We start from the raw sequence: 25,923 nt of genomic DNA, 5'->3' as shown, positions 1-25,923 counted from the left end.
ACTCTCTGACTCACTTAACACATCACTCTGTTTATAACGCACTCTCCAGTTCGGCACCTGAGTAAACCATCTTTAAATCACAATTATTTAATCGACCAATTCAAATGACAATTTTAATTGGGTCCAAAGAACTATGTTAGTGGACGTCACTCAATGAGAACTACTTCCAGTTTGCAAGAGATACAAAACACCAGATGAAACAATTTAAGCCAGGTATCAGGAACAAGAACTGTAGAATTATCGCGACTCCGCTTTCGTTTTTGGAGGCCTAAACGCTTTCAGTTTCTTCGCTTTCTTCTGTTTTGTAGCACTAGAGCCTGACTGAAAAGCTTTCCAACTATCGACTCTTGACTGTCGTGATTCCTCGAAATTCTTTTGCCACTCACGCTCTAACGCAGCTTGTGCTTCAGCTGATAATTCTTCCTCTCGTTTTCTTTTTCGTTGCTCTGCGTCTCTAGTGGCTAATTCTCTTCTACATACAGAACATAAATATTATCTATTGAATATATAGACAATTTGTGTCGATTTAACTGGTACAAACCTTCTTCGTTCCATATCAGCAAAGAGTTTCATTGTCATTACCCAAACAGCATGCCTGTAACCTTCTTCAGTTTCCTCTTCAAGCATAGTTGCACCATCAGCTTTTCCTTCCTTCTTCAGTTTCTTTTTTTTCTCTGTAATCTGATGAATTTTGAATGTTATCAATGTTATCATAAATAAATAAAAGCTTTAATTCTTTTATTTATACCATATGATTTGTACGAGCTTTTGCTTCTTCAATGACATCCATACATTTTGCTCTAGTCTCTTCATTTTCCAGTGTCTTCCATGCCTTATTAACAACTGTAAAGAAAGTAATATCAAAGCGATAGAATATTAAACACTTATTTTGTTACAATTTTCAGAATATTTTGAATTTCTAGATACAGCAAAGACTCCATGAGAGTTGGATAGTACTTCATTTCCACCATTGGGTGGGGAGAAAGGTCCGGGAACCTGTCAATCGCATAATTTCTTGCCCCCACCCTCCTGTTGCCACGGCTCAGGTATCAGCCTAAAATGATTTGTGAAGTGTTGAAACGATTTGCAGTGTACGGTGAAAGTTTGGAAGTGATCCTGAGTTTGAAACTCTCATGGAGCCTACACTGAATATAGATATGCAAATTAACAAAAAGTTTAGCTGTAATGTAATTTATGATTTTGTCTTTTTTTAAAATAATTATTACAATATCATCAGTTCAAGTGTAATGTAGAGATGACAATATACCTTTTAATAAAAAGTACAATGTTTGGCTCTAGATTCAGTGAGGAATGATGATAAAGCCACTTGCACTAATGAATACTTATCAAAACGTTCCTAGAACTATTACAGTTACTCTATTACTATCTATAAAGTGAACATACAAGATTTTTGTTCTGTATTGTTTTGCAACTCTGTGTATCTTGCTACTTATCATCAATTTCACCGACATTTAGAAACTTTGTACAGCTTGTGTTCAATTAATGTGACAAGAGAGATTGTATCAAATGGATAAAAGTCTGAAAAATACAAATAATTACTTTGGTTTCTATATTATACTAACTTTCATATCCTATAGTTTCACTATTATATCAGTTTTTATGCACCATGATGCACCAACACCAGACAAAAACTGAAATAAAACCTGCTTGAAATCTCCCTATGAAATGCTAATTAATACCTACTTTCGAATGCCTGTTGAGCCCGTTCAGCATCATCTTGATTCTTGTCAGGGTGAACAAGGATTGACATCTAAAAAAAAATTGATTCAACAATACAACCAAATACATTGACTTACAGATTAAAAGAATGTCTTACACGTCGATACTTCTTCTTGATTTCATCTACGGAGGTTAATGGATCAATTTGCAAAACTTCAAAAGGGTTTAAGTTAAAATACGATGAGCCAGGCCGAAGTAATCTGTCAATCTGCTGTTTGGGAGTCAACACAGAATCCCTTTTCTCTATTTCCTTTACCTGAACAGAATTGGAACTTTCAGAAATTGAATGAGATACATTCTGCTTATATATAACTCGAATCTGTTTCTTTTTTCAAATTTACTGTAGTAGTGTACATTCTTAGATATTAGATATGATATAGTAAATAAGAGTTAACACAGTTGTAATGTTACATTTATTTTTTCCCCTTAATACAATTTGACGTTTGTTAACCCTTAGAGCAAGGTGCGAGTGTTTACAGTTATATAATATTGAATTGTACTCGAAATAGTGTTATTTATAAAGTGGATATTGTAACAATACATTATCGGTCGCTATGTTTACATACTTCCGTGTAAAACTCATTGAATTCGTCCTCTTTCTTTGTTGGATTATCACTGGATATACTCGAGTTGGTACCGGCCATCTTGGTTTTTACTAATTCCCCTGTTTTTAATTGTGTCGTCTATTAAATGTGTACTGAGTACTTGTCCTTACATAATTGTTTATTAAAAATAAGATGTATCAACTAGAAGTCATTTGGAAAAATAGAAACCAATCTTGTGCAGTAATGTTCAGAATTTCGTAGATTTTATGTGAAAATAAAAAAAAACAGACTAAAACAGATTAATTAAATTTAATAATTTCTATCTTTTAAATTTAATTTAACAAAGCCCTTAATGAGTAACATATATTCTCACGAGTAAACTCAGTTTCCGCTAGGGGAAAAAGTGGCGTAGGATAAGGGCCTCCTACCACTTGGTAAACTTATTTCAGGTACTGAAACAAATGTTAAATCGAATGTTAATTTGACATACATTTCCGTAATGCCCAATACCAAGTGGTAGGAGCATGGTAGAAGGCCCTTCCCCTACGTTACTCTTTTCCCCTAGCAGAAACAAGGTTTGCTCACGAGGGTAGTTAGAGATGGCGTGCTACTTGTGAATCACGAGTGATGCAATCACGTTCGTCCCCAATCACGGTGATTTTTCACAGCGATTCGTGATCGTTTCTGATTGGTGGAGAAATATTCCAACAGCAGTTCTTTGCACGTGACGCGTCGCATAACATGTCATGTGTGGTAATTAGAGATGGCGTGAACTGCTATTTGTGAATCACGAGTGATTCAATCACGTTCGTTCCCAATAACGGTGAGTTTTCACAGTGATTCGTGATTTTTCGTGATCGTTTCTGATTGGTGTTTGGTGGAGAAACCTAACAGTTCTTTACACGCGACACATAATCTGTATATTTTATATTAACGACATCAAAACAAAAATTCGAGTTATATCGTATAAAATGAAGGAATAATTAGAAACAATGAAGAATAATGAATAAATTAATTTCTTGTTTTTTCTACTGATTTTTACAAACACAAATAGTAATGTAATTCATCGTAAAATCATATTGAATACGTTTTTCTGTTTAAAGATCAAGGACTTGCGATCGCAGAGAGGAAATTTACTCAAGATAAAAAAATCGCAATCACGATCGTGAATGAAGTTAAATCACGACCGTGATCGTGATTCGGCGATCACTGTGATAAATCATCGTTAGGGATTTGGACGTCATCTCTAGAGGGTAGGGTTGAATCGATATCGCCAAGGTATCGATACTTACTCGGTATCGAAACTAAAGTATCGAGTAATGTTCTCGTATTTACTTGTATCGATTCATCTCTTCTCCATTGTTTGTGGTCTCTCTCTAGTGCAGACGATACAGACTGGTGCAGCCAGCCATAATGTACCTTACATCATGGTGCAGGCTACACCAGGCTGCACCGTGCAGCTTCATCCACTGATCTATATAATATATCCATGGACCCATGGACCTATGGCATGTATAATAGATTGCGCGGTCTTATGGTAGGAATGAAACGTAACCGAAGGACAGAAGTAACAATGGAGTCATTCCTCTCTCGCTTGCACATCGCAAAGAGAGGAGAGAACGTGTTGGAGGGCAATGAGGAAAGGGAATGTTGCACGTGGCTGCACGTATGTAATGCCTTCACCAGCCGTAGGAGATTCCCCCACCAACAACCCCATTAGAAAGAGAAGACTGTGACTCCATGTATTATCCTCTCACTCTATTGCCGACCTCATCCTTACCATAAGACCGCGCACTCTATTATATATAGCTATTATATATAGCTAAATTTGAAAGAACTAATGTATCCACAGCTTTTCTATGTATTCAACAAAAGAAATTAATTAAATAAATTGCGTAACAAGAACAGATATTTTATAATTATATATAAAACAATTCCAATTTGAAGATGTCGTTAAGGAATCGTATGTGTAGTACATTTATTAAAAGACAAGTACACGGAAATTCCGAGATAGTAGCAAATTGTAAGGAAATTCGGAATCGTAATCCAAGAAATTTAGAACGCTTAAGGATCGCCAGGAGACCTATTGGTTATGCTCTTGAAAAACCTGGATTTGCTTATTGGCACAAGTAATATGATTATAATTTCTTAGTATAACCTTAATAACATTTCGGTTATATTTTAAGTTGTACTGATAATTTTTAATATATCTCATGTTCTTAATTAGTGTTAAGAGTGTATAAATTTTATGCAATGTTTAAAACTAAAATATTCATAGATTAACCGTGAAGGAGACACGACATTATGTTTCTGCAGAAGTACGTCATTTTGAAAATGGTCCTGTTATTACAGCCTCAACCCAAGAATGGGGATTCAAGAAACAATTATACAGGTTTGTGTATATTGAAAATGTAATCGTTGATATCCATAATATTGGAATTAATTTGGATGTACATTGGCTTTAAAACTATAAGCATTTCATATTAAATCTTTATTAGAATATTACATTTTGCTTCCTTCAATACAGCGTTAAATGTTATATTTAAAGGATAATTGTTATTTAACAGTTTGTTTAGTTGTTTAAATTCAATTTAAATCTGAAGTTTACTATAGCTTGTCTTGCATATCGAAGTATAGATTGCATTTAACTAATTATGTGAAAGTCAAAACTTTTACTTGTGCAATCAATTAATAGGGTTGTTTAATAAAGACTAAGAAATAATTTATTAAAAAACACCAAAATATTATATGCATATTAATGTTCATGTACTTAGGAAGCATGATTATCTTTTAATCCATAGAAAAAATTTTATAACATTATTTCAATATTTCAAAAGCTATTGAACTCTAATGTTCAAGGATCAAAATGTTTGCTTCTAATGCAATATTATATACCATTAATACAGTTGACCTTGCACAATTGTTATTGTAACTGAATGTTTGTCATCAAAATGTGTAAATTAAGCTAGGATGTAGAAATGAAGTAGGAAGGTACTGAAATGTATTGCGTAAAATTATTTTAATTACTTTCAGATTGAAAGATACAACATCGTACATAAATTTAGCACGTGTAATTGCACAACGTTGTTTGGAGTGTGGAATAAATGAGGTTTATATTGAGAAACAAAACATATCTGGGGAGAAGGAGATATTATTTATGGAAGAAGTTGAAAAAAATGGAGTCATTTTAGAGGAACCAAAGAGATACATACATTCAACTGGTTCAGTCCCATTCCGTGAAGAGAAACCTTGGGAAAGTTTTGAGTAGTTTCTACTTGTTTAGGAAGGATTAATAAAAGGCGTGTTAAATATAAAAGTAGATGAAGGTTTTATTTTATTTGGAATGTAGTGGAACTCTCAATAAACTTACATTGGACTGCAGTTTTTATAAATTATTCTATAAAAATCTATATAAACGTGCGTAATCGAATTATGTTATAAACATTTGAATTGGATTACGTTTATGCAGTTGATGTAAATTACCTCTTTTAACTAACAAATTTTATCTAGAAGTTTTCTAAAATTAAAGGTTGGTTAAAAAGAAATAGAAGAAAGAAATATTTTTTGCCTTTACGTAACTTGATTTCGTTTTATTTGACCTTTTTCTTAACTTGAAGTATGAAAATTTGTACATTGTACACTACATAGGGACAGTAATAAATAATTGTATCAATACTAAATAAACATCTAACCTATGGTAAATACATCAAAGTTATAATGTATGAAAATGTTAAGTATATCTGTGCAGAATTCATTATTGCTACAATAATAATCATTAGAATACATTAATGCATATTGAAAATATGATTAGGCTAACTTATATTAATAAGAAACAGTTCTTGATAAACATAATACTGCACTTGTAATTTTATTATTATTACAATTCGGAGTAATAATGTTTACATAGTTTCAAAGTTATTGAACGCTTCACTTGATGTTGTCAAATGTGTTAAATCACAGATTGTCAGTCATTTGTTAGTACTGTTTCATTGACACACAAATAAATATATTAATAATTACATAACTAATTGAGCGTAGTGTCAATTTTTGTTTACATGTTTTATAGGCCGCTAAGGACATTGATTAATATATTCACTAGTTAATTAATAAATATGTGTCTTATAAATATACAATTACTTTGCAAAATACAGAAAATATATATCAAAATTTAGAAAGGTGGGTATTGCAGTTGTATTAAATATTTTGATTAATGAGAACCATTGTAGATGAACAAATATAGTTTGTTTCTATATCTACTATCCTTTCGCAGATGCAACTTTATTTCAGTAGCATTATACAAAAATCTAACGAGAGATTGCACCTATCTTGAAGCTAGAGTTGGATATTTTTAACATTTCATTCGAACAAATATTCGAATAGTTGATGAAACACGAAGTAAGGAAAGTAATGTAATGAAGTAAGTAAAGAATTTAATACTGTATTTTCCTCATATTACGAAACACCGTTTATATAAATATTCAAATTGTTTAATCTTATGTCCAAACAATAAGCAGTGTTATATTTTCAACAAAATTAATTTCATGGAATTATAGAAATATTTCATTCAAAACAGATCCTTTTTAAAAAAAAGAAACCTAAGAGTGAAATGTAGCTTGTAAATAGCATCGGATATGTACGCATATTATTGCAATAATTATAGGTGTAGTTGTTATTCTTTTAATAACGAAAATTCCCTTAATACGTCTACAATATACACGAAGTTGAATTGCAAAGATCAAACCACGCTTTTAAAATGTCAATGTGATTATTTGATATTTTATTTGCAAGTGTGAATATCTATGCTTTTAACACAAGTTTTACATTCAACAAAACAACACCAATGAAATTTGCATTCACATCTTTCCCTGATAGTCGATTTTTGTGTGTTGTAGCCCCTACCACAACAAAGTAGATTACATCCATCCATACCAGATGATGTTCTGTTGCAAATTCTGCCATGTGTACCTATGCAATAAACATTTTTTGGTTTAACTAGGGTCTGCTTTGTAAATATATTACTATATAACATAAATTCGTACAATGATAATTTTATTAGATTTAATTCAGTTAAGTATGTTAAAATAAATATGAAACACTTTAACATAGCAACTTAACATAAAATTCTGGTTTTTTAACTGTCATACAATAATTTGGAAGAGTAAATGTCTTAAAGCTTTTACATATTATTTCTTCACTATTCTCTATCATTGGAAAGATGTACAAATATTATTAATGAGATAAGTTACCTAAAGATCCAAATGTTTCATTATGAAGACAATAATTTGGCGAATCATCCAAATAAACCAAATCATTTGCTGTGGGTAATGAAAATCGTGGGTCTCTCATTGATAGACGACCGCGTCTGTTTACTCTAACTTCTGTTGCACCATCATATTTATCTAAAAGGAAATCACCTGCAAATATTAAGCACAATCATTTAATTAGTACTTTCAGTAAATTATGTTATAGAAAAATTCTGTTTCAAATACGAAATATTTGTTACTCGATAGTACGGAACCCAGATAGCCCATGACGCCTAATGATGCCTCGAAGACAGCTTAAAGGCGCCTTATATCTAAAAGAGCCGTAAAATGGGCGTCTTTGAAGCGTCATGTGTTATCTGGGAAAATACAGTTTCTTTTCTGTATTTTCATCTGTATTAATACCTGACTGAAAGAATATTGAAAAATTCGTCGAAAAAGGAAAAACGATTAAAGAAAAGTATTAAATAGAAAATAAAGATACCAATTTCTCGAAACGATGCTAGTTGCTGCCAGCAAGTAATCAAACTGCAGCTTCCTGAAACTCCGTGACACTTACATGTCACCTTAGACCTTTTAATAATAGCCTGAAAAAAAAAATTAATAATTCTTGTTCTTTCTATTTTCACTTCTATGTGATATACATAGACCACAATTGTTTGGTAATAAATGTTAATATTACCCTACGACCAGCCTCATTGTTATGAAGATTCATTAGGCTCCTGCCTTGTTCTCTGCTACCTCTTTTGAAGCTGCGTTCGCGTTCTCTTACATCAACAAATGCCTGTGTAAACCTAAAACCATTAGAAAGTACAAAATAAGTTTATCGAGCAGTCTTGACAGAACGACACTATTATATCACTTTCAATAATACTCGTCAAATATACAATTATACCCAGATAACACGTGACGCCTTATAGACGTCCATTTTACAGGTATTTTAGGTCTGAGGCGCCTTTAAGCCGTCTTCAAGACGTCATTTGCTATCTGGGAAGTGATCCTGATTCCGAAAATTTTGTAAGCTTAATCTCAATAACCTCGTCGATGTTTACTACGTTATTAATGGAAGAAAAACTTCAATTCCTAATAAAAACGAAAACAGAAGTATCCCATGGAGAATCCCCAGACACATGACGCCTTGAAGATGACTTAAAAACGCCTTGAACCTAAAATGGGCGTTTTCAAGGCGTTATGTGCTATCTGGGTATTATATTACTTGTAAACAAGTCAACCACTTACTTGTAACCGTATTCGAGATTGTCCCCACAGCCGCCCCAAATCCAATCGCGATCTAGATCTCTGGGTCTGCTACTTCTGGAACAGCCACAGGATGATAACTGGCCATCTCTACAGGATCGGCTGATCGCGTAAACTACTCCAGCGGCTGTGATTGCGTGAACGAATGCAGTCTCCCTGCTGGCTACGAACAGAGAAGAATTTTTCATTCATCAATCTCGTAAGTACGATCTTCAAACAATTCTGATGGCAATAATCCTATTTTATTTAGGGCGATGCCCAAATAGAACATGACGCCTTAAAGACAGCTTAAAGACGCCTTAGACCTAAAATAGCTGTAAAATGAGCGTCTTAAAAGCGTCATGTGCTATCTGGGTGCTGAAATAATTTCATAATTTTTTTTCTTTTTGATATTCGAGCCGTTCACAGGCCAACGTGATTGAAACCACTTTTCTTTTAATCTTTTCAAATTTGAAGTGTCTCAAAACACTTGTTTGGTGTTTGCTCAAGTTCTTATATTTTTATGTTTTTGTCGAGTTAATCACTTTGGCAAATGAACGACTCATTTGTAAGTCTACAGATACGCGGGCATATATGCACCGACCTAATAGAAAAAGAGACGAAACTATCTTCAAAATAAATTTATTGATTCATTTGAAATTTCCCCAGGATCTTCTTAGAAACCTAATGACGATCTGAATTTTTTTCAATTTTATCGACTTGTTTTCATGAATTACATATAGTAGTGAATGGCATCTTCCATAGAAAGTTCAATTGTAAGAAAAAAAATTATTCAAAATTGGAGAACATCAGCGATCTCTATCTATTATTTACATTGTTTGGGCTGAACATTGTCCACCGTCCAATGCCTTAAAAAAGACACAATCTACTTTAGTTAATAAAACTCTTTAATCAAAACTTAGAACTATCTAATTAAAATATATACGTTTATTGAAAAAAGAACATTTTATAACATTTCTTACTTGCAACAAAATTCTTTAATTTTGTATGTTTTTCGTTTTTAGAATTCTACACCTATTGCACAGTCATTATAATTTACAATGATCCTGTTGGCGTGAACGGAAAGTCAAGTGAATTGTGTCCGGCAATGTGTTAAAGTGTTTCGAAAATGCTTCTAAAATGTTTCTTTCGTTTATTTACTCTTTGTTTCGTCGAAGTGAATACCGGCCATAAAAATTGCTTCAGCGTTTCAAAATAGTTCTGGTTTTGTAAAAAAAAACTTTTTCTACAATTATTAAGCTGCGTCTCCACTATACAGCAAGAAAGTGTTATACAATAAATTGTTGCATAACCTTGCTATACAACATGTTTTTATAGCTTGTTACAAGACTATACCTTTCAGACAAGTCTATAACATTATTAATAATGGCGTCACACTAAATGGATAACATATAACATGCTTTTTGTTTTTCTAATAAGTTTTATAACCATGTTATGTTATATAGTGTAGATGCATTTTTAAGCGCGTCTTACCGATTCTAAGTATAGGTCCAAACACAGACTCGTCACGAACGGTCGAGCAATTCCACCTGCGATCACGAAATTGATGTTGACACTCGAGGATACCAAATTTTGCTCCTTTAGCTACACTCGGCATGTGATCCACAGACAGTTGACATAGCTTCCCTTGGCCTTGCGAGAGACCCTTCAGTCCATGGCACACACTGGACGCTGCTACGTCATAGGTCTCTAACATTTGAGCGGTCTCGAGTTGAGGGAAGTGTTGTAAACCGACGTTTCTGATAACACAAAATGATATGTATGTTTAAATATTGGCACGTTTTAGGAAATTTGAACAATTCTTTGATTATTTTTATACCCACATAGCACATGACGCCTAATGACGCCTTGAAGACGGCTTAAAGACGCCTTGGACCTAAAATAGCCGTAAAATAGACGTCTTCAAGACGGCGTGATGCTATCTGGGTAGTGGAACGGTGGGAAATTAATTATACCATACCAGTGAAAAATTTGTGAACCATTTATTGTAAAAGTAATCCTTTGAATTCAAACCTGAGCAAACGCACCATTGTGGACCAGCCCTGATAGACGGATGTTTCCACGCAAAAAGGCATTTAGTATCTACCAATTCAAATGCAACCAGATTTCTACGAATTTCTCACGGCGATCATAGAAATTTAGAGCAATAAGGCCCGATGCAGACGAGCGAGTTTTTTTCGTCCGTTTTGTCGCGCGTTATCGCAGCGGGTATTACACGCTTGTCTGAATGTAAAAGTTCCGTGCACATTTTGTCACAGCGGGCCAGCGATATCCGACAGTCGATTTTCACCCGTCGCGAGCCGTGAGGTGTCGCCGCGTATAAACCCGCTCGTGTGTATTTCCTGATATGTTTCTGTGTACTTCTGAAACGCGCGAGAAATGCCCGCGCGACAAAACTCGCTCGTCTGCATCGAGCCTAAATCGGTGGACGACGAACGGTTCTCCTCCGTGGTACAATTTTTAATGGCACATTTGTCAGCCAACCAAGCGAGATGATGGAACGACGCCGTCAGACAGAAAATCAGGGGTCTCGAATCGGGGCCACCAATCTCAAATTCGAAACGGCTGCTCGTAAACGTTACAGCGTATATGATACGGGGACAGTCGAATGCTTTAATATCGCCAATCAAACACACGTTTCAGCGACTTCTGTGCAGGAGCTAGCGAGCACAGCGCGTGGGAAATAAGGGGAAACGTGGTTTTCTTCTACAGTGACCGAAATTTCTATAAAGTCACCATGTTTTTTGATGAATTCTTATAATTATTCCATCCTTTATTTCGTTTTACGAAAATCAAAATTACGAATATTCACTTTTGCACGATAAATATTTAAAAAGAAAAAACAATGCATATACAGGGTGGTCCAGGTAACTTGTACACTTTAAATAACTACGAAAGTATGCATTGTACAATATGACAAAATTTTTTATACAAAAGTTGCATGGTTTCGAGGGATGCATTATATAGTTCGTATAGTTTTTTTTTGTAGGTGGAGGCGTATCAGAGATTTCATGGTTAACTTCGTTATTTTAAATGAAATGTTATGTTTTTGATGTCAAAATATAGACGAGCGTTGAACTCTAAGTAAAAATGTATTGACCTTTATTAGCTCTGAATCTAATAATTAACGAATAATGTCACCTAGTTTCTTGAAAATGTACTGTGCGTAATATCAAGCTGGAGATTTAATATCAGCAAAGATTTCCGTGAGACCGCGGTGTTTACGTGATAATTTTTATGCGCTCTACAGATTCTTTTAAATTATAGTAAGTGCCATGAAAATGCAATAAAAGCTATACCCATGTATGCCGAAATTTATCCTGAACGAAATCAAGTTGATATTACGCACAGTACATTTTCAAGAGAGGAAGCGAAATTACTCGTTAACTAGTAGGTTTACAGCTAATAAAGGTCAATACTTTTTTACTCAAAATTCAATACTTCTCGATATTTCGACATAAAAAATATAGCATTCTATTTAAAATAACGAAGCTGACCTTGAAATCTCCAAAACACCTGCACCTACAAAAAATATTATATGCACTAGATCATGTATTCTTCCAAACCATGTAACTTTTGTATAAAAAAAATTTTTCATACAATACATACTTTAGAAGTTATTCAGGGTGAACAAGTTGCGTGTACCACCCTGTATAGATATAAAAGTAAACACTGCGTATCAAGTTCTTAATTAAATAATATTAAATTACTAAGGGCGGTGATAATGTTTTTGCATTTGGGCGGTCAACAACCTAGGAACGGCCCTGTTCCATGGTATACAAGATTGCACTAGGGAACGCATAATAGAGAGCATTAATATTCCGGTACACGTTTCGGTTGTGATATATCATCAGCTTTGCACTCCCCTAAAACAATGACGCAGGGAATCACGGGTAGGGAACGATAATATTTCGAAGGATACGGCCCACGCGAATTCGTGGGACACTGTGGGCTGTGCCGTCCCAAAAAGTAATGCGTTGTGTCTCTTAAAAGATTGTAGCAACAATCGTATGGCTTCATGTACCGGGTGTTTGATAGCGAATGAAGAAAAATGAAAACTTTTGAAAATTGAATGAAGAAAAAAAATGGAAACTTTGGTAGTTAGGTTGATTTTGCTACCTGTTAGTTTGTTAACAATCATTTCAGTGCTGATATATTTTGTTAAAAACTTAAATAAGTTTGTTAAAGTAATGGTAATTATTATATTACGAATGTTTATGTAAATCAATATTATTGTAAAAGTAATCTAATAAGGGAAAAGCTGAACAGAGATTTATCTCTGTCAATAAAGCTTTTGTTGAATTTGGGTATAAGACAGAAATGTTGTTAAGTTCGATTAGTTTGTTGTTGTACTGTGTTATATGATTCACATTTCTTACAATCATTAAGGGTTTTGTTAACTTACTCTTTAACGTAACTTACTCTTAGTCTCTAATCACTACATTTAACGTATTTTACAAAATCTATTTATTTGATTATTTTAAATCGTTGTGCATCTTGACTTAATATTGTACGTCAACGATAATACAAAAATTTTATGATAAGTGCTTTTTAGCTTTAATATTACTTTAGTTGAGATATCATTAAGAAATACGCCACAAAAATATTTATTTTCGTATGAATACAATTTTTGGGTTTTTCGTTATCTATTTATATATCTAATTGTTCTTATATTTCGAATGTATATTTTTAATTACGAGTTTTATACTCACAAGGGAAGACACCCAGATGTTAAACTAGTTTTGAAAAAATAATGATAGGTAATTTATCTGCTAAATCGGTGGTTAACCCATGTGTAGACAATCTAAATTTCTTTTCACAATGTTGTATGTTCTTCTCTAAAGCAGCACTTGGTATCTTATAGGAAGGGAAAACTAAGAGTTTCAGAAAAGCACGAAAGCAAAATTATCTATGTTTACCTAATCCGTCAGAATAGGAGTACAGACGCCTCTCCATTATCGTCCGTCTTGTTCTACACGATTATTGTCCAGGCATTATCCCCACCACTGGAGGGGGAGGCCGTGGGACTTGCTAAACGCATACTTTGTTGCCCGTCCGCTTTTGGAAAAAAAAACGAATTTACGAGAGTCTGAAACATTTCCCCCTATTTGATTATTGTCCCGGCATGGACCCGAGTTTGGGACGATAATCGAGAGGAGTCTGTTTTCTGATTGCTCAATAACCGTGAATATTTCGGTTACCTACACAAGGGTTAATGTATTAATACACTTCCGGATGGTAAAGTGTCGAGAACAATAGAACCAATTGGGACAAGTCCAATCTCAGATAGCACATGACGCCTTAAAGACGCCCATTTTTCGGCTATTTTAGGTCTAAGGCGCCTTTAAGCCGTCTTTAAGACGTCATGTGGTATCTGGGATGAGTCCTGTTAACCGACAAGCTCATAACTAGACTGCGGATTTTATGCATTCATAGCACATACGATACTCTAGAATTTAGGTTTTTGATAAATTTAAAAGAAATTTTTATTTTTTTTGGAACCTGTTAGAAAAGTAAATAAAGTAAACAGATCCTAGTTTGATTCTAGTTTCTGTAAACTAATTCTCGAAAATTTATATTTGCATAAAAATCCGCAGACTACTAATAACAAATTAACAAAAATGAGAAGTCTCATTGAGAGTCGCATACAACGGCTGATATACGACGTAGCCACGGGCGTCTCTCCCGTCGTACTTTCTTTTCACGTGGGCCGAGAAAAAATGCCCCGACGTCACCCTTTTAATCTGGCCACTTCGATATCGTCGCGATTCACGTTGAAATAATGCCCCGTGAATGCCGGCGACGTGAATCAATTCATTCTGAATGTGTGTGCTTGGAATCTAATCTGGACACGGGCCCTTAGCCGTGACTTAAGGGGTTGTTACGTTGATAGCGGAGGGTAGATTAGTAGAGTAATGCGCGTTTTTATTCGGTCCGTGTTGCGTCATTATTACCACGACACACCTTGGAGTTGATCTCTTTTGAAATTTCTGTTGGACCTATTATGTAGAATTGCAATGGAAAATAATTCTGAAAATAATTCTACCATTTTAGAATTAACAACTAATACATAACAAAATAAAATAGAAACAGATCTCAATTTTAAAAGAGTTTTTTTACGGTTTTTATTTAGCGTCACATGCAGGGTGTCTCAAATATAAGCAAAATTGCACAGTATGAAGAGAGCCATCCGATAGCGCTAATAGGATTTTTGTAGGTGGAGGTACTTTGGATATTTCAAGGTCACCTCCATTTTTTTAAATGGATCGGTATATTATATATATATATATATATATTCCTGGGATGATTTGAAACAACTTTGTCCTCAGTAAAAATGTTATCCGAGGCTTTGTTAACGAGATATTAACGAAAAACCCCGACCAATCAGAACGCGAGAACTCGGCTGACAGACTGGCGTTCTGAGATTTATCAGCCAGTCGTTAAAGAGTTAATATAGATTTTTGACAGAAAAGCGATCATTAATTTTCCATATGATCTAATAGAAAATATGTACAACGGTACGCAATTTTTAAGAGCCTCGAAATTTCTTTTCGGAATTGCATAAATGGTTCTGGCCTGGCCGCACACGTAGACGCGTTGATTCCAATCTAATTAGACTGTGATAAAGGTAGAATTAAGATGACTATATTAAAACCATCGAGTTCTTAACATAAGCGCGGGTAAGAAGGATTAACTATTATGGAGATGCTTCGAGGCCCGCCCATGTGATTAGGCATTTTTTTTATCGGGGTATGCTTACAGGAGAGATTATAAAGAAAAAGAAAAGTAGTAATAATCCGGAAGGATCGTGACAACGTGTATCACCGTCGAAGGTTTTCCTTTGTTTCTACAGGGTGACTCAGCTAACTTAATAACTTCACGGTACACTTTATGAAAATTTTGAGGCGTGGAACTTAAATGGCATCAAGGGGCACATCTTATATAGAGTACGTGCTTTTTTGTGGATGGAGGCATTTTAGAGATATCAAGGTCATCTTGATTTTTTTTAACGGAATGTCCCAGTTTTTGTACTACAGATCGATAGAGTATCAAATTCTGAGTAAAAATTTGTTGACTTTCATACGTCCTAACTCTAATAGTTAACGAGATATTTACAAAACAATCACTGTATTGAACTTGAGGGGCGTCGGTTCGAGCACCAAATAGATTTAATTAATATACAGAAGAGATATTAACGAAAAACCGTGGCCAATCAGAGCGCGAGTCTGTCCGAGCTTCCGCTGCAGTGTTGAGTACGCGCTGCGATTGGTAGCCAACGTTACCGCGGAAGCTCGGCCAGACTCGCGCTCTGATTGGCCGGGGTTTTTCGTTAATATCTCGTTAACAAAGTCTCGGATAACATTTTCGCTAAGGAAAAAGTTGTTTCAAATCGTCCCAGGAACCTCTCATTTCCAGGAGTCGAAGCTATTTTGGAACACCCTGTATAATCTTCAGAATTTCTCGAAAATCCAATTATGGAGTCGAGCATGAAGGGCCGGCGGCTACCGCAATGGAGGCACCGCGCGAAGAAAAAATGCCACTACGGTGATCCAAGGGGCCATTCAGTGATTTGTCATGGACATGGTAGGGGTGGAACCAAGGGGCGAGAGCCGCAATTCAGGAATTAGACACACCGTTAGCAGGGGGTACGTCGGGAAGTGAGACAGGAGAGGTGTTTTGAAAAATATTCTTTGATCGGGTTCCCACGGCACGATTTCGTTTCGCCGTGTGCACAAAGAGCCATAAATTATGGAAGTCGGCGAGAACGATTGAACTCTCACAGTTTGATTATCCACCGTATTCGTCTAATATCAGTCACGTCAAACTAAGTCCTGTTACCCCAAATTAAAAACAAAGACAAAAAAACAACAATCTAAAATCATTTTTACATTCACACGGCTTTAGCGACTGCTTTCTCCAAAAAATTTTACCAGATTTTTTTTCTAAGCTTAGAGTCGCATCAACTACAATGTTATTAGCGACTTGATACGTTGTTTTATATACAATATTAGTGTATTCGTTGCGTTAGTATTATGGTATTATGGAATAATGTGCTTTGTCTTTGGTTTATATTTCTTTGAATAATTTAACTGATTTGAGAAACTTTATTATTTTTCGATAGTTTTTCTCGGCAGTGCGCGCTGTTTTAATATCCGGGGGATTTTCCAATTTCTGCGTTCTTGATCGTATTTCCTGCATTCTAGTAATATGTGCTCTACAGTTATCGTTTCTTTTGCAGATTTCGCATTTTCTTTCGGGTTTTCTGTCCAAGAGGTATTTGTGTGTGTATTTAGTACAAAGGTATTTTCAGTTATATATTATCATGAACGATATATCCCTTCAGAAAGAAACCACTTGCACTGATTATTGATAAAAAGCGTGAATGTTATATGAAAAATTGTTGTCTTAACTTCAATTCGGAAATTCTTACGACAAATCGTGTTTTTAATAAAACCTGTTATTACTAACAAATTTAATATCAGGAACATATCTCATGCTCTCTTCCTAATAACTAGACTGCGAATTTTTATGCAAAATTACATTTTCTAATGTAATTTATACAGGCCAAAGCAAATGTAGGGTTTTCATTCTTCTCTTATGTATCTTATTGGGTTCAGAATAAAATAGAAAACTCATTCTGTCTCACGAAAGTTTTGTCATTTATTTAATTTCACAGAGCCCAAGCTATAAATACATAAAATCCGCAGTCTACTATTTAATTAAACTATTATTTAAACAATTCTCGTTTAAATAAAACATAAAGAACAAATATCTGCGGATCAAACAATTTATTTGAAATTTAGTTTCACTCTACCCCTGTTATTTGTAATTTTCATTTCATTAACTAACAGTTCTTAGAAAGTTACAAGAAAATACTTACATCCATGTCCCTGGTATCGTCGATGCTGCGTCGGTGAGTAGTATTCGTATAATAATAAGTAACGTGCAGCAAATCGCCATTTTTCTCTGAAAGCAAATTCAACGTGAGTAATGATGGAATTTTTCTGTTGATTATTATGAATAAATTTTCAGTCGATTTTATAATAAAATAGTTTTAGTAACATCAAAAAATATATTGTTGAATTTGTAGTGACTACCCTGAATGTTGTTAGCAGTCAAAATTACAGACATATTATATTATATAATTTACGCAAATTATGTTTTCGATTAATATCTGTACTTCGAAATGAAACAATAGTTTTAAGTAGACTCCAAGCTAGATGAGATAGTTTTCAACGTCTAGAGAAATGTAGGCGATACTTCTAACGGGGGGAACGTTTTTTGCTGTTACACTGGAAGATGAAAATACTTATACGGATGTGTTTTGTAGTCCACCTATCCTCCATTAAAAGAAGAAAAACCGTAGGTGCCTGTTTTTGGAATGTAGCTCAAATAAAGAGCATCAAAGTTGGTTAAATATTGAGTGAAGTAGTCCTAAAAAATTTGGATTACGCAGTTCAGTATTGTTGTAATAATATAAGTAATATTTATTTCAAGTGAAACGAAACATTTATTTATTTTTAATGTCGAAAACCATTCATAAAAGTTCTACCTCGAAAATACGATCAACCATGAAAAAAGCATTATTTGCGAATTGCGATCTGCGATACTTGAATAATATGGACAATAATAAAACGCCCGATGGAAAAACATTTTACAACGGAAATCGAGAGATGGTAAAATGGTCGAGTGCCTCACCCGGTATGCACAACCAGTACCTGAGCGTGCATAAGGTACGCGTATACATATACATATACCAGTTCTGTGGGTAGTAAGCACGCCGAGGGACTCGGCTCGGAACGAAAGACACCTAGGTCCAGACGATTATGGTACATCGATTCGACATTACACCTTGCTCGCTCCTGAAGCGACTCATGGCGAGACACCTCGGATTCTTGCTCCCTCAGCCGCGGCCAAGAGCCGCGTCGAGCAGACCTAGGCAAATTTTCTTTGAAATAAAACAAGAAATACCTATTTGAAATAACTTTCGATAACGCTTTTTTACTCACACGGGAAGGTACGGAAGTGTCCCCCTCCGATTTTGATGAAACTTCGTATGTCTGTTAAGCAGTCAAAAATAGGGGATACGTTTTTTTTTTACGGTTGAGACGCGACTGTAAGGGGTGAAACCACCCCTCGATGTTTCGACCCGAAATTATTATCTCGAAAACCAGAGGAGATACATGAAAACTTCTAATGGACGAGGTTTGCGTTTTTTTATGTACAATAATATGTTGCTTACAAATTGTTCAAAATATAATTTGTTTATAACAAAAAAATTTCGGATTGAAACTTCGAGGGGTGGTTTCATCCCTTAAAGTCGCGCCTCGGCCGATTAAAAAAAAATATGTATCCCTTATTTTTGACTGCTTAACAGACATACGAATAGAGATGAATCGATACAAGTAAATACGAGTACATTACTCGATACTTTTGTTTCGATACCGAGTATTTTTGGTATCGATACGTACGGTTGCGATACCAAGTAGGTATCGAAAAAATGTAGGTACTCGTATCGAATGGAGTGAGTATCCACTCATCAACATTTGATACTGCAATTACTTTCAACACAAAAGAATGTTGTTTATATTAATAATTAAGCAAAGTGTATTTAAATATTTTCAATATTAAAATAATATGGGTATATATGGTTAGGTGTGAGCTTTCAAAAATGATATTTTCAAATACAGAACAAGTTTTCCTGTATTGTGTCCTGCAGCATCTCCATATACCATCTATGTTATGCTTGACATAACCTTGTTCAATATGCATGCTACCTCCCCAATGAAGTATTAAATATGTAAGTAAGTACGGGAAAATTCTTAGGTTGGTTCTAGACCTGGGCAAATTTCATTTGAAATGAAAGTAAGAAATAACTATTTGGAATAATCTATTTCAATACTGTTATTTGAAAATAAAAGTATTATCGATTTATTTGACATAATAGCAATTTCATATAATGAATTGTTTTGTTATTTTTGAATTTAAAATTTGGCAAAAGAAATAATAGTCCAAATAATATGCAACAGAAACATTTTATTCGAGGAAATCTTTACAGCAATTTACTTTAAGCAGAACCTGCTCTTCAAAATGTTTCTGTTCCTTAAATGGTGTTTGTTCATTAACACATTAGCTGCCATACTTATTTTCCCTCGTTTATTTCGTTTTTTTAAGTAATAAATCGTCGAAAATATATACGTTTTGCTAATAAAGGCTGTTGATCTCGTTTTAAATTCTACAGCGTTATTAGTTTCATGTAAAATTTGTTTAACGGTGTTTAAATAATCCAGTCTCTTTGCAATGTAGATACTTGTCACCTATATTTCGGTGATGTGGCAGTCAAAATGTTAAAAATTTATTCAAAAGGATTTCAATGATTTTTGGGTATGTCGTTGGGGACGTTATTCTGAACAATTGTTTTTTTCTATTCATGTAACTTCAGCTCGGCCTTCGCCATTATATGATATTTTGCTGTTTATAAAATATACGTTATTTCGTCGTATGAAAAAATAATGACGCAATATCTATTTTCAGTGTTAACCACACACCCAATATTCCACCAAACATAAGTTTAGGTTTAAATATCTAAAAAGAAAAACGTAAACTAATTTACAAGGAAAGTAATTTACATAAAAACCCACAGTCTACTAATAAGATTGCTATCCGGTCAGTCAAGCGTGATCAAATTATCCACTTTCGAAAATTGCTTTATTAGAATCTCCTGTAAATGGCGGCCATTTTTCGCGGGACTAACAGCCTGTTAGGTAACAGGTAACTGTTATGAGTAGACTGCGGATTTTATGTACATATTTATAGCTTATAGGACTCTGTGATGTACAATAAAAGACAAAAATTTCATCAAATGCCACATGCTTTCCGTTTCATTTTTATTCCAATAAGATATTTAAGGGAACCAAGAAATTTCTATCCTTATTGTTGTCTTTATGAATTACTTTATATAATGTTATTTTGCATAAAAATCCGCAGTCTAGTTATCAGGCAGTTTCTCTGGTTCGTGACAGGCTGATTAAAATCATCCCAGCGTGACCAAATTGAAGAATTTTGAAGGAAAATGGCGGACTATACTGTCATGGAAGTGGGGGAAAGTAATGATGTCACAACTGTAGCGTTGCAATTGGTTACGACACTTGGCTGGACTTGAAGTCGGCCTAGTGATAGGTTGTTATGCCCAATCAGCCAAACCTGCAAAGCCAAATTTTGTCTAATGCCCATTATAACGTCATGGTTACAAGATTGATGCAAGATTCGCTATAATCCAACTTGCATGCACACTGACAGCAACATAGGCAGCAAATTGACAGAAATATATGCAGCAAATTGGCTTGCACAAACCTTGCCCCCAATTTGACATAGGTTATGTTACAAGACTTTCTGCCAATTTGCTTTACCATTTTGTCAGCTGGCGTTGCCTGCAAAACCCAAGTCAAATGCAGAAACAGATGGCTATGGTTTTTTAGACTACTTTTGTCATTTAATGCTGGCAATTTGCTCAAAACATGTACACAACTGGTTATCATGGTGGTTGTCAGTACTTTCCCCCATTACCAAGATAGCACCATCCGCTATTTTCCCTCGTTGAGAGATTTTGCTCGCCACGCTGAATCATCCTTAGAGAGTCCTTGGGCAGGCTGAGCGATTTCGAAATGTAATCCGATAGCGGCTCAAAAAGTTCCGCTACTAGTTTTAGAAAAGACGAAATGAGCACGATCGCTCATTAAGCATCGGCCCCGGTTATGTAAATCAAAAAACGTTCGGTCCATTATGGCGCATCGATCCATCCGTTATATACACCTTGCTGCGCCACGATGGGTGGTTGTTGCTTTCAGGTTTACCTGCTACGACTAGTTAATGTATGCCGTGGAGCGAAGTTACCAGATCGTAAATTATCTAAATTCTGATCCTGTCTCGCTTTAATTTCAACCAGGTGATCGCATAAGAAATTAAACGAGCTTGCGCGAACAGGAGCTTTTTTAAGGGAAGCGTCATCAGTGCAAGGAGAAATAATGGTGTAATACTGGAAGGACAACTTTGACAGTTCAACAAACCTTTAACGGGTTACCCTTACCTCTGCGACAATCATTTCACCGACAATGTTTACTCATTGATGCCAAGTTCTAGTGCATAGAATGATTCTTATTTTCATTAAATCACTGACAATATGTGTTCCTATATACATGTATAGAGGGTGTCTCAGGTAACTTGATCACCTCGAATAATAAGTTAAAGGTAGGCTATATGGAAATTTTGAGGCGTGGACTTAGAAGGGGAAGACAGGGTTGTGGAAATCGCTTCTGGAACGGCACTATGTGGAAGTTATAGTACACATATAGTGTTACAAAACCCTCATGGTTTTCTTCAAAATGGGCCTTGGGTCTTTAGATACTTTTGTTTAAAGTTTTGCATGTGTCCAGTAGTCTGGTTAGATAAAACGCTTCACCAAGAAAGTGTCATGGTAACGACGGTAGAGTACCTGTTTACCACCCTACGGGATCCGAGTTCGAATCCAGGAGACGTACGAATTTTTATTTCCATTTTTTTCCCTCTGTTGTTGTCTTCTTTCCTTTCTTCTTTCTTGTTTTAGTATTAAATATTATATACTAAATATTATGTACTATCTTATACAAATTTTATGATTAAAAATGCATTTATAAGAGTATTCTCATATTTATATACTGCAAAAATATTTTTCTGCATGAATTCTTGGAGCCGAAAGTTTTAATGCCTATTATATTGTCAAGTAGAATTGAGGTAATAGTCAGGGTAACTATACGACTGCACATTTTATTCGCAATTTTTGTGATTGTGAAATCTGACAACACTCTTGAACACCCATTCCTGGATGCAACAAGGTAAAAGTTCACCAGAAATTTTAAAACGAAGTATCATAGACGGCTCAAACGGAGCGCTATCATCCATAGTTTCTCAATATGTGGACTTCCCAAAATAGACGGTATATTCAACAAAAATAAATAATTCGTTCGTGGAGGATATTTAGAAAATATATCGAGTGTGGTCGACCCAAGAAAACAACAATTACACAAAGCAGGCGTTGATTATTTAATGTACAGTAAATTCTCGATGAGTGTACGAAGACTGTTCGGCCCTGACAAGGAGTGATCCCTAAACATAACGCTGACTTCTTAATGAAGATTAGCACAGTGATAGAGCTTGGAAGTCTGAAGTCAATGGTATTTGTTTCAGTCGTATACGACTCATAGTTTATGACATACCTCATGTTCAGTGCCGAGAAGTCTTCAAACACTCATCGAGGACTTATTGTAACATCAGTAGTGTCCTTAATTCAAATAATACAGAAAACAGTTTTTGTCCGGTACTGTATATCACATTATATGTATAATGTAACTGAAATGGACGGTTTCACAACACGGTTTCAATTCACGAGTCCCCGGCCATTCCAGGTACATATCTCGAGTGTAATGTCTGAAACACCCCGTATATCCGCGTTTATCTAGCCCACGCGATCGGGCACAATATTAGCCAGTATATAAAATGCATTTGTGTGATCACGACAGGAATGTAAATGGCGTACTTCACCACGTCTCTCGCGGGACCGGCCTCGAATTATCAGCAATAAAGTATCTCGCTGGCGTGTTGAACAAGACATGACCGGCGGTAGTGTAAGCACCGCTACATTTGTTGCTGAATGAGCCGGTCTCTGCGGTATATACAGGGTGTAACAAAACCGTTGCAGGTCCCTGAAATGGGACACCCGTGAGGCGATTTGGAACAAGTTTTTCTTCAGAAAAAATGTTATCCGAGGCTTTGTTAACGAGATATCAACGAAAAAACCCGGACCAATCAGAACGCGTGTCTGGCAGAGCTTCCGCGGCAGCGTTGAGTACGCGCTGCGATTGGTAGTCAACGTTACCGCGGAACTTCGGCCGACAGACACGCACTCTGATTGGTCGGGGTTTTTCGTTAATATCTCGTTAACAAAACGTCGGATAACATTTTTGCTAAGGAAAAACTTGTTCCAAATCGCCTCACAAGTGTCCCATTTCAGAGATCTGCAACATTTTTGTTACACCCTGTATACACCGGTGATCGTTGATCCTGCGCATCTGGATGATACCCGTGCTGGCTATAATGATCATAAAAGATCGTTGGACTAATATTAAAGGTGCACAGGACGGGTCCAACGGGCGCTCGACTCGAGCAATAAAACGAGATGCCCGTTTGCGGTTTCAGGGAAACGCGACTCGGTGATAATTAGGTGCGATCTTTGGGGTCACGGTGAGATTGCATTACATAAAGTGTTTTCAAATGATAGTTTCTCAGCTTTCACTGGCTTCCACTGTTGAGAATTATTAACAGATATAATATCTACGATGTTGATGCGATACGATAAAGTGAAAATTACATTAATTTCAAAAAGTTACTACTGTCGGGATGTATTAACAAATAAAATACTGGCAATTTCGTTAATGCAATTGGATAAAATGAAAATTGAAATTAATTTCAAAGTCTTCCACTGTTGGGAATTATTAACGAATATAATACTAATGATTTCATTGATGTAATATGATAAAGGGGAAATTAAATTAATTTCAAATTCGTCCATTATTGGAATGCATTAACAAGTAGAATATTTGTAATTTTGTTGATGTGATTGGATAAAATGAAAATGAAAATTAATTTTATAGTCTTCCAAAGTCATCATTGCGAAGCAGCGATGAGTACAATAGAATTTTGGTAATGTGGTGTAATAAAGCGAAAATTGCGGAGGATTTAGAGGATCATGCTACACCTAATGAGAAATGATTTTCACGCACGTTAGAGGTGAAAAATACTGTTTTATTTGTCAGGTCACGCGGAAAGTTCTTGCGTACCTATTTTGGAAAAATGTAATTAAGTCATCTATAACCTGTTATTTGCAGATTTTATCATCATAATCATTGAAGTAGATGTAATTAAGCATTTCTTATATGCTGACAAAATAATAAATGTTATTTCATTTACGTTTCTCAATAGAAAATTGCCCAAAGTTGCATAAATGTCACATTTGTTACACGAAAAGTACCAAACCAAAAACTATTTTGATAGCATTTATATGCTTTTTCTTATACACTTTTATTAGTAATAAATAATTATATGTGTAAAAATCACTTTATTTCACTGATGGGACTTAATAGGTTGACTGTTATTGTACATCGACTGCTACTTAAATGTTTTTTAAAAAAGGGACCGACCATTTAACGCGACCACTGACGAATTATCATTACAATCCGACGGAGTTAATTGCAAGAAAAGAGGAATGCAGAATTATCGTAATAAGTTGAACATATTTTCGTTTCTTTATTGTTGCCGTTTACCGGCGTAAAGAAGTGCAATAACAGCGTGCCGCCACCTGACCAGGAAACATTATCGTAACTTCACTGCCGATAAACCTACTGAAATTCTGCGATACACGCTCCACCGACCGTGGATTCCGCGAGGCGGAGAGGAAACCAAGGAATTGATACAAGTGGACGGGGCAACGTTAACATCGCGGTTTAACTCCTCTTAGGAATCGTAATTACGTACGTGATTCAGAAGCATAAAGTTGCATTCGAGAAACAACAAAATTTAATGGTCATTCGAGTCGCAATTAGAGGCACGTTTTAGAATCGTACATTTTTCGGGGATATAAGGTATACAGTCGGTAATTAAAGTATTCGACTACCCTGTAAAACAGATACAACTTTTTTTAAAATTGGTCCAAATGACTTGCGTTCTTTTGTGAAGTTAGGGGCATTAGTTTACTAAATGACATGTATAAAAAAAAAATGAAGAAGTTGCAATTGGTCTGGAATCACGAAAAAAATAGCAAAGGTTGCTTTTTACAATTTTTTGTTTAAAACTGTAATGAAAATTTAATAAATACGTTTCGACGATTTGTGTTAGTTATATACATGTTGAAAATTTCATCAAAATCAATACATACGATTAAAAATATTGAAAATCACTGTTTTTTGCGACTTTCGACCTACATCTGTAGCAGATCTAATAATTATTACATCTTTTGATGCTTGTCGATCGTTTCTGTATCAATCGATTTCAATGAAAGTTGCAGTATGTATATAAGTAATATGAATCTA

General features: G+C 35.1%; 3 protein-coding genes across 3 annotated transcripts; 1 reads left to right on the top strand and 2 right to left on the bottom strand.

Annotated features, from left to right (window-relative positions):
• Window positions 1–214: 214 nt before the first annotated feature.
• Window positions 215–2,439, bottom strand: LOC107190785 (dnaJ homolog subfamily C member 8). The gene is made up of 6 exons (XM_015579669.1): window positions 2,307–2,439; window positions 1,838–1,996; window positions 1,705–1,771; window positions 749–843; window positions 542–681; window positions 215–472 (listed from the first exon to the last, which is right to left on the bottom strand). The coding sequence occupies exons 1-6, from the start codon at window positions 2,382–2,384 to the stop codon at window positions 238–240; spliced, it is 774 nt and encodes a 257-aa protein (XP_015435155.1). The 5' UTR covers window positions 2,385–2,439; the 3' UTR covers window positions 215–237.
• A 1,722-nt stretch (window positions 2,440–4,161) lies between these two features.
• On the top strand, window positions 4,162–5,666 carry LOC107190984 (39S ribosomal protein L18, mitochondrial). The gene is made up of 3 exons (XM_015579907.1): window positions 4,162–4,414; window positions 4,564–4,677; window positions 5,319–5,666. The coding sequence occupies exons 1-3, from the start codon at window positions 4,233–4,235 to the stop codon at window positions 5,551–5,553; spliced, it is 531 nt and encodes a 176-aa protein (XP_015435393.1). The 5' UTR covers window positions 4,162–4,232; the 3' UTR covers window positions 5,554–5,666.
• A 1,396-nt stretch (window positions 5,667–7,062) lies between these two features.
• LOC107190193 (protein Wnt-5b-like) lies at window positions 7,063–17,764 on the bottom strand. Its single transcript, XM_015578961.1, has 7 exons — window positions 17,685–17,764; window positions 10,277–10,542; window positions 8,786–8,966; window positions 8,229–8,340; window positions 8,031–8,133; window positions 7,532–7,699; window positions 7,063–7,250 (listed from the first exon to the last, which is right to left on the bottom strand). The coding sequence occupies exons 1-7, from the start codon at window positions 17,762–17,764 to the stop codon at window positions 7,063–7,065; spliced, it is 1,098 nt and encodes a 365-aa protein (XP_015434447.1).
• Window positions 17,765–25,923: the final 8,159 nt, after the last annotated feature.

This window comes from Dufourea novaeangliae, unplaced genomic scaffold, assembly GCF_001272555.1.
Source record: "Dufourea novaeangliae isolate 0120121106 unplaced genomic scaffold, ASM127255v1 scaffold11, whole genome shotgun sequence".
Classification (NCBI taxonomy): domain Eukaryota; kingdom Metazoa; phylum Arthropoda; class Insecta; order Hymenoptera; family Halictidae; genus Dufourea; species Dufourea novaeangliae.
Note: the sequence above shows the minus strand (reverse complement) of the source record. Positions and strands in the feature narration are given on the sequence as shown.

Bases quoted from the DNA above. Each gene is read 5' to 3' on its own strand.
- LOC107190785 (XM_015579669.1), bottom strand. From the start codon at position 2,384: ATGGCCGGTACCAACTCGAGTATATCCAGTGATAATCCAACAAAGAAA. The intron at 844-1,704 runs GTAGGTATTAAT...CTTTCTTTACAG, and splicing joins GGCTCAACAGGCATTCGAAA to TTGTTAATAAGGCATGGAAG. The intron at 473-541 runs GTTTGTACCAGT...TTCTGTATGTAG, and splicing joins GCTGATATGGAACGAAGAAG to AAGAGAATTAGCCACTAGAG.
- LOC107190984 (XM_015579907.1), top strand. From the start codon at position 4,233: ATGTCGTTAAGGAATCGTATGTGTAGTACATTTATTAAAAGACAAGTA. The intron at 4,415-4,563 runs GTAATATGATTA...AAATATTCATAG, and splicing joins GGATTTGCTTATTGGCACAA to ATTAACCGTGAAGGAGACAC. The intron at 4,678-5,318 runs GTTTGTGTATAT...AATTACTTTCAG, and splicing joins TTCAAGAAACAATTATACAG to ATTGAAAGATACAACATCGT.
- LOC107190193 (XM_015578961.1), bottom strand. From the start codon at position 17,764: ATGGCGATTTGCTGCACGTTACTTATTATTATACGAATACTACTCACC. The intron at 10,543-17,684 runs GTAAGTATTTTC...TTGTGTTATCAG, and splicing joins ACGATACCAGGGACATGGAT to AAACGTCGGTTTACAACACT. The intron at 7,251-7,531 runs GTAACTTATCTC...TTTATTGCATAG, and splicing joins TGAAACATTTGGATCTTTAG to GTACACATGGCAGAATTTGC.